This window comes from Mus pahari, unplaced genomic scaffold, assembly GCF_900095145.1.
Source record: "Mus pahari unplaced genomic scaffold, PAHARI_EIJ_v1.1 scaffold_8816_1, whole genome shotgun sequence".
NCBI classification, from domain to species: domain Eukaryota; kingdom Metazoa; phylum Chordata; class Mammalia; order Rodentia; family Muridae; genus Mus; species Mus pahari.
In genome coordinates this window covers 28,079-36,466 of record NW_018393096.1, presented here as the reverse complement: position 1 = coordinate 36,466, position 8,388 = coordinate 28,079, and the positions used below count along the sequence as shown (strand labels likewise).

The 8,388-nt window shown below is 38.6% G+C and overlaps 1 protein-coding gene and 1 pseudogene across 3 annotated transcripts in view; both read left to right on the top strand.

Moving 5' to 3' along the window:
• The first annotated feature begins 2,592 nt into the window (after positions 1 to 2,592).
• Positions 2,593 to 3,054, top strand: LOC110315349 (annotated as a pseudogene).
• A 1,449-nt stretch (positions 3,055 to 4,503) lies between these two features.
• Positions 4,504 to 8,388, top strand: part of LOC110315350 (zinc finger protein OZF-like) — a 28,784-nt gene continuing 24,899 nt past the window's right edge. Inside the window, exon 1 of one of the 3 annotated variants that reach the window (XM_029534724.1) lies at positions 4,504 to 4,936. In XM_029534724.1, the coding sequence (XP_029390584.1) occupies positions 4,850 to 4,936 (87 nt within the window). In that variant the 5' untranslated portion in view covers positions 4,504 to 4,849. The remainder of the gene's footprint in view (positions 4,937 to 8,388) is intronic. The other 2 variants (XM_029534725.1, XM_021189429.2) reach the window with 2 other exon arrangements.

Here is an 8,388-nt window from a genome sequence, read left to right as displayed (position 1 = left end):
AATCTAAACAGAGGATTCTAAATGGAGAAAACTCAAGTGGCCAAGAAACACATAAAAAATGCTCATCACCCTTAGCCTTCAAGGAAGTGCAAATCAAAACTACCTTGAGATCCTATCGTATACTTGTCATAATAGCTAAATTCAATAACACAAGTGAAACCTCATGCTGGTGAGGATGTGGAGTAATAGAAACATTCCTCCATTGCTTGAGGGAGTGCAATCTCATACAGCCACCAAGGAAATCAGTGTGCCAGCTTTTTAAACTAATGGGAATCCAACTACTTCAAGATCCACCCAAACCACTCTAGGGCATATACCCAAGTACACTCCAACCTATGCAAAAACCCTTGATCAATCATGATGATTGTAGCTTTATTAATAATACCCAGTAATTAGAATCAACCTAGATTCTCATCAACAGAAGAATAAAGAAAATGTACTACATTTATTTTTATTACTCGGATGTTTAAAAAAATAAAAAGGGGCATAAAAATAGTTCAGGTCTTCAGAGCCACCTACTCCTCTGTGGCTGTCATTATGGCCAATTTCAGACTGGAAGTACAAGTAGTTATAGAGGTACTAGGAGAGGTCCAGGGTGTTGGACACTGTGACATAAGTGTTGGTAGCTTTAAATGAAGAACCACAGAAGCAGACCAGTGCTCTGGATTTTTAAAGGTATCATTTAGGAGCTGCTATCATGAAAAACCCAGAAATGGAGCTGCTTTGCCTAGAACTGGCAGAAATGAAAGAGAAAGCTTCTATAGACAAAAATAAGCAACTGAAAGCAAAACTTGCTCAAAGTGAGCCACCTCAGGAAGAGAAGCATGCTGAAAAGGGTCCTTCTCAGTTGAAGACACTGAAAACTAGTTTCGTATCACTTGAATAGCTTGTATGGTATCTGAAAAGTTATTATTAAAAGTGTAAATTCACTCATTACACTTGATTATGTCTATAGTGCCACCAAGGCTTCTAAGGCTGTCACCACTGCCCATTACAATGCTGCTGACTTTATTAAAAAAATACATTAAAAAGAGTACAAATTGCTAAGATTCAAGGAAATTTATAAGGAAGGTTGATAACAATAATGGCAAGTAAGAGAAAAAGCAAAATCTATCAACTTACAAAACAAAGAATATTAACAAATGATCAAATGGTACATTTCCATAAAACTGATCAACAGGAATGCATTTCACAAAAGTTTCCAAATACATAAAACAAGCAATGACAGAACTGTTTAAGAAACAAATATACAGTGATATAGGTAAGCTTCAATGTTCACCAATGATTTTGATCCTTTTCTTACATTTTACAGCAAAAAACAAAAACAAAAACAAAAACAAAAACAGTAACGAGTAGCAGGCCTCCAGAAAACCACCCAGACAACAGCAGAAGACACACAATCTTCTTAAATTTCATGCAGCATTGTCCCCTGTGTCCACATAAGAACAAGTCAGGAAGGCCAGGTGGTTCAAACCTTTTATCCCAGATCTTGAGAGGCTGGGGAAAGGAGACCTCTAAGTACAATGGAAGCCTTATCTACAGAGTCCCAGAACTGCCAGGACTACATAGACAAAGTGTCTAAAAAAACAGCAGTAACAAAAACAAAAAAGTCTTCAAATCTAGTAAAGACCCGAGTTTAGAAAATTTTATTATTAAGAATCTTGAATGTTCACATCAAAAGAAGACAGAAGTACACATAAAAGACCCAAATACTGAGTCACAGCTAGAATGTTCTTATGTAATCATGTGAAGAAATATAAAAGGATGATTTTAAGATTTGAAATAACAAAATCCTACAGACATTTTGAAATATAGAGAATTATTTATATTATTCCAAGCACATGGAATGAGAAACCATTAAGACTTTAAAAAAAATTAGAGAAGAATCAAAATCATGTGTGATTTCAAAATATACTAAAGTTATAGCAGTGCAAAATATTGACAGTTGACAAGAAGACAGGCGACAGCAGATATCAATGGAAAGGTAATATAGATAGAGTTTAATACTATACAGAGATATTAATCAAATCTTATCAAAATTCAGCTGGCATTGCTTTAGGAAATGGAGAAATTAACCATGAAAGACAAGAGAACATAAAGGAAATCCAAAATCCTCCAAAACTCTAATAGCAAGAAAAACTAAGAGGCATCCATTGTTCTGACAAACATTATGATTATAAGAAGAAGATATGAATGGAAAAGGAACAGCATCCTTCACATACAGAACCAAATTAAATTATATTTGCCTCTGTATATTAATTCTTACATAGTCTTCTACTACTTACAATGGGAATATTCTGATGTTATTCATGGTGTAATTATCCAGAAATATTTGGAAGGAAATAGAATCTGTCCAGTCTAATCTCATGTCCCCTTTCTACTGGGACTTGAAGCCCTCCCAATTCGTTCTCAATCCCTCTAACATACAGGATCCTTTGCCACACTTTCCTCTCTTCACCATCCAGGGCTCTCAGATTCACAGGTAAGCAGCACTGACTGAGCAGTGGGCCCCTGCATATGGGAAAGATTAGCATTCAGTACTTTTCATGGTACAAAATTAAATGATGCGTCCTCGGGATTCGGGAGCCCATTATGGTCTTCCTTATGATGCGGCTGTGGCTGCGGAACCACCTCACAGATCACTATTGGAGGGTATAGAAGGTGCTGAAATATGCTCTGCATTTTAAGATTTTAGGGGAAGGAAGAATCGCTGCTACTGGCTGGCAGTCAGGACGGTGACCAGAGCCTTCCTGCAAAGTTCCGCAGACTCAAAAAGCGCAGACTCAAAAAGTGGGAACCTGAGGACCCTCTGGATGAATCCAATTACAGCTGCCTCCCAGGAACATGGAACATGGCTTACAGTACCCAGCATTCACTGTCAACTTAAGTGCCAGGTGGAGCTCAACAGGGAAGTACTTGTGGACCTGGCCATCTATGAACTTTAAATCTTTGGCTGCTTTGGCTACGAGGAGGCAGCAGGAAGGATTTTCTGCAGCTTTGAGGGATGGAAAGGAGCCTGAAGGTATCTTTTCCAGAGTGATACAGTGCCACTGAAGGCTGCAGTGCTATAGAAACTGTTATGAACAAGATAGGACCAAAAGGATTGTAACCAGTAAGTCTGATTTGTATCTATTTCCATTTTAGTAACAGGCCTGAGACAACAGGTTTTTACGCAGTGACACAGCCCCAAACTGTCCTGTAAAGACTGTACAAATAAAGCCTTTGCAGTGTTAGAAATAAATAAATATATATATATAAATACATAAATAAATAAATGAATAATGCCTCCAAAAGAAAAACCGTGAAGGAAAGAGTAAATATAAGAAATAAAAATGTCCCTTTTAATCTAAAGATTTCATTTAACTATGTGAGATGTAAGTCTCATTCACACACAGCTCAGACACAAAGAGAGTCATTCTCCCAGGAATCCTGAAAAGAAAGCTGGGGAGACTGCAAGAAAACTACTGTCACCCATAGAAACCAGACTGCTACACTTGTCCAAAGAGAGATCTCTGCAAAAATCCCTGTCAGCAGGGTCTAGGCATTTCCACTCCTCCTACAGGATGTCCACAGCCACAGCCCTTAATGATAACAAGCCCTACAATAAAAAAACAACAGCTTGGCCACATATGTGTGGGCAGAGTGCTTTTCTTCAACCAGAGACCTTTTTTCTGATACAGGAGAGAGATCATAACTGTACAAAAGATGCTTTCTAAAATTTTAATCTATACTGGGTTTTCTAATCGTAACAATAGAGTGGTCTGATACACTCACATAGCTATACTGAGCTTGCCTGGCCCTAAGGTGTACCATAAGAACTCAGCATATGAAGACGCATTTCTGAATGCTTTACTTACATCCTAAACTGCATACAACTCAAATGAAAAATTCATGGGCACTAAAGTCTGCTTAGTAAATATTAATGTTTACAATCACAACCGTAGCATAACATAAAGTATATTTTCTCGTTCAAAAAAAGAATCTGCACTCACTGGTTCTTCATATGGTTAGTATATACACAAAGTTCTACTCAGCCAGGTAAAAGGTATTCTCTTGAATAAACAATTAGTAAATCACGGGTGTTAGAAACATGAATAAATTTATATCCCGTAAGCTTTGTGATTGTCACAATAGCAAATAGCAAATAATGCAACTGCTCTATCATTTTTAATGAGTTGTTTTATGACTGAATATTCTGGTAACTGGAGGATAAATGAAAAAAAAAATCATGATAGACTCTCAGTTCACAGGATCTCAACTTCCCGACAACCGTAAGATAAACACAACACAATTGTGAGCAGGGCGTCCATAAGAGCAGCTGAGGAAAACACCCCGCTGCTCCGCTCCCTCCCGTGTCCCAGCCCGGCAGCTCCTCTGACCTGGGACGTTCGAGGGCCAAGGAGCTGCGGTGCCCGCCGCTGCGCTGCTGGCTCTCCCAGGTCCGCAGCCAGGAAACTGGGTCTGAGGAGTTTTCCGGTTTCCGGAGGAAACTGGGGCCGAAAAACCAGCGCTCAGTTCGAGCACACACAGGTTACACAGGTAGNAAGGGGAATGGTGGACTTTCACGTCTTTCTGGCCTGGATATTTGGAGCTGGCGACCTAGAAGACAAGGTAGCTGCATGGAGGTAATTAAGGAAGTGAAAGCGGCGGGCCCGAAAGGGTTAGCGCCATCACGTGACCGGAACCGTGACGTCCTGGGCGGGGCTAGGGGAGCCGCTCCAAACATCCTGGCCAGAGAGACTGGGAACNGCGTCCCGTTAGGTACCTGTTGGAGCCAAGTTGTCTCTACTCCCACTGCTGGCGAGTTACCCTGGCCTGGTTCTTTTCGAAAGCCGAAAACTCTCCTCAGATGCGGTTTCCTGTGCTGACCTGGGAGAGTCAGCCNTCAGTAGCGCAGCGGCGGCCACCACAGCCCGGTGGCCCAGGAACCTCCCAGGTCAGAGGAGCTGCGGGGCTGGGAAACGGGAGGGAGCGGAGCAGGGGGGCGTTTTTCTGCAGTTACTCTTAAGGACTTGGCGCTCACAATTGTGTTACAGATTTTTATCATTGTCAGGAGGTTTGAGATCCTATGAACTGGGTGTATCGTGGTTTTTTTTTTTTTTTTTCGAGACAGGGTTTCTCTGTATGGTTACCAGAATATTTTCCGAAAATAGTGTCATAGAGCATGTGCAGTACTGTAGTTTGCACACGGGTTCTCTTTGTTACAGCAGTTACAAAGCTTCTCGAACTTAGGTTTTTTTTCTTTAACTCCCTTGTCCCATCATTTGTCTACTCAGGAGAGAGTGGCCTATGGCCTGGGAAATAAGCATCCCCAGAGAGCTTTGTAGATATTAGTCGTATGAGGAACCAGTACACATTTGAGTGAATCAGAAAATATACATTATGAAGCACCAAAATTATGACTGTAAACATTAACTTTTACTGACCAAAGTTTTACTCCCCATTAGAGTTCCATCTTAGATGCATGCTCTCTTTGATGTAAATACAGCATTCAGACATGTATCTTCATATACTCAGTTATTAACATTACACCTTATGGCTGAATGAAAATGAGATGATGACTGCCCAAAGGTGTGACTGAGGAGAAGGTTTATTGTAGGGCATGATAATGCTCAGATTAGTTGGAGAAAAAAAAAAGCAAACAATTCCACCATTTGAGTAAGGTTTGTTAAATGTTAAATACTGACCAAGAGATGGACTTTGGTCACATGCTACAGAGGTTTATAAAGACGAACCTATAGGCCACCATACTTTCCCATGAGGTTTTACTGTTTTCCCAAGAACTAAAACTCCCAGCATTCCAAGAAGGTACCTGGTTCTTGCAAAGGTGGTGCTTACAGGGTATTTTTTGGGTTTTACAGTATGAGCCAGAAAACAGTCAGAGGCCACTTGAAGAGTCCACACTGAACTAGGTATGGGGGTCAGGGAGGGGCCAAGTGAAGAACTAGGATCCAGGAAAGCTTCTAGCCAAAAATGTCGACTTTGATGTGTTAATAGGCACTTAAGTTAGCCATTCCTCTTGTGGTATAGTCCAGCCCAGTATGCATGCTGTGAGAGGAAGATATTTTTATAGATAGAAAAGTCAATATAGATTTTTAAAAAATAGGGAAACATCTTTTGAATAATTGTGATTGCTCACTTACATCAGACAAATGTCTCCTTGGTTCAAGGAAAGCACTTTGTCCACGCACATGTGACCAAACTGGTTTTTTATTTTTATTTTTGTTTTGTAGTTTGTTGTTAGTAATTTCTCAGACTGTGAACTTCTTGTAGTTGTGAGAACACCTAGACCCTAGAGTCAGGGCTTTTTTTTCACAGACCTGTTAGAGAAGTGCAGCAGTCTTGATTCTGTGGGTCAGAAAAGTTTTCTTGTAGTCTTCCTTGCCCCTACTCCAAGTTCCTGGGAAAACAACTCTGCATTTGTGTGAACTGTGTGTGAATGAGTCTCACATCTCATAGAGTAAAATGAAATCCTCACAGAAAACGAGAATTTGGCATGATATTTTCTCTTTCCTTCATGTCTCCTTTTGACAAGTATAACCATTTTTCATTTTTGTTTTATGAAAAGTTTCATGTGCATTCTGAAGAATTTCTTTCCCATATACAGGTCTCCCACTGCTCAGCTAGATCTGCTCACAGCTGAGTAGTAATCTACTGTGCAAATGTACTACATGTTCTTTATTTATTCTTCTGTTGAATGTCATCTAGATTGATTTTTAATTTCTAAATATTGTGAATAAAGCTGCAATGAGCATGGTTTAGCAAGGGTCCTTGGGTCGGTTGAAGTGTCCTTTGGGTATATGCCCTAGACTGGGTAGATCTTGAAGTAATTTGATTCCCATCAGTTTGAGGAACTGCTGATTTCCTTAGTGGCTGTACAATTTTGCACTCCCTCTAGCAATGGAGGAATGTTTCTATTGCTCCACATTTATATGAGCATGAGCTTTCACTTGTGATGTTGATTTTAGCTATTCTGACAATTATAAGATGGAATCTCAAAGTAGTTTTGATTTGCATCTCCCTGAAGGCTAAGAGTGTTGAACATTTTAAAGTATGTTTTGGTCATTTGAGTTCCCTCCATTTAGAATTCCATGTTTAGTTTTGCAACCCATTTATAAATTGTGTATTTGTTGTTTTTTTTTCACAGCTAGATTCTTGGGTTCTTTGTGTATTTTGGATATTAGTTCGCTATTGGATGTAGAAACCCTAGACCTTGTAGTTGCTTTTTATATCCTGGTTACATCAGGAAGGTTTGTGGCCCAAGCTCACAAGCTTAAATAAAGAATCCCATGTACTTACATCAGAATAAAATAAAATAAAATAAAATAAAATAAAATAAAAAGAATTGGTAAAAATCTTTTTCCACTCTGTAGGCTGCTGCTTTCTCCAAGTGATGGTGTCTTTTGCCTTATACAAACTTTTAAGTTTCCTGAGGTCCCATGTATTAGTTGTTTTTCTTAGCACCTATGTTATTTTTTTCTTTTGTTTTAAAGAAAGTCTTCTCTGGTGGCAGTATGTTCACTTTTATTCTCTAGTTTATCTTTTGTCAGATTCAATGTGTTTGGTTTTATGTTGAGGTCTTGACCCATTTGCACTTGAGTTTTGTGCTGGGCTATAAGTATGGATCCATTTGAATTCTGCTAGATGCAGACATCCAGGTCGACTAGCACTATTTGTTGAAAATGGTAAAAAAAGAATTTCATTTTGTATTCCTGGCATCTTTATCAAAATCCAGGAGGCCATGTATATTTATGTCTAGGACTTTAGTTCATTTTCATTGATTAATGTAGCTTGGTTTTCCTCCCAATATTTTGAGGTTTTTATACTATAGTTTTTAAAGAAAACTTGAAAATGGGAAAGGTGAGAACTTCAGATTTTTTTTTTATTGTTAATGATTGTTTTTAGCAATTTTCCCTTTTTCCCCTCATTAATATAAAATTGAAGTTAGCTATTTAAAACCTGTGAAGATGTGTGTTGGAATTTGGATGCTACATGCCTTGAATCTGTAGATTGCCTTTGGTAGGATGTCCTTTTTTAATATCTTAATCCTCTTGATCTGTGAGCATGGGAGAGCTTTCCATCTTCTAAAATCTTCTTTCATTTCTTCATAGACTTGAAGTTTTTATTATACAAGTCTTTCACTTGCTTGCCATCAACATATTTTATATTATTTGAGGGTATTGTGAAAGGTATTGTTTTCCTGATTTTTTTTAATCCATTTGCCATTTGTATATAGGAAGGCTATTAGTGTTTGTACATTTATTTTGTATTGAGCTATTTTGGGGGAAAATTTCTTTCAGTTGTTTAAGGTTCCTGGTGGAATTTTTCAGGATGTATATATGTATATATAATCATATCCTTTGCAAATAAGAGTTTGACTTCTTCCTT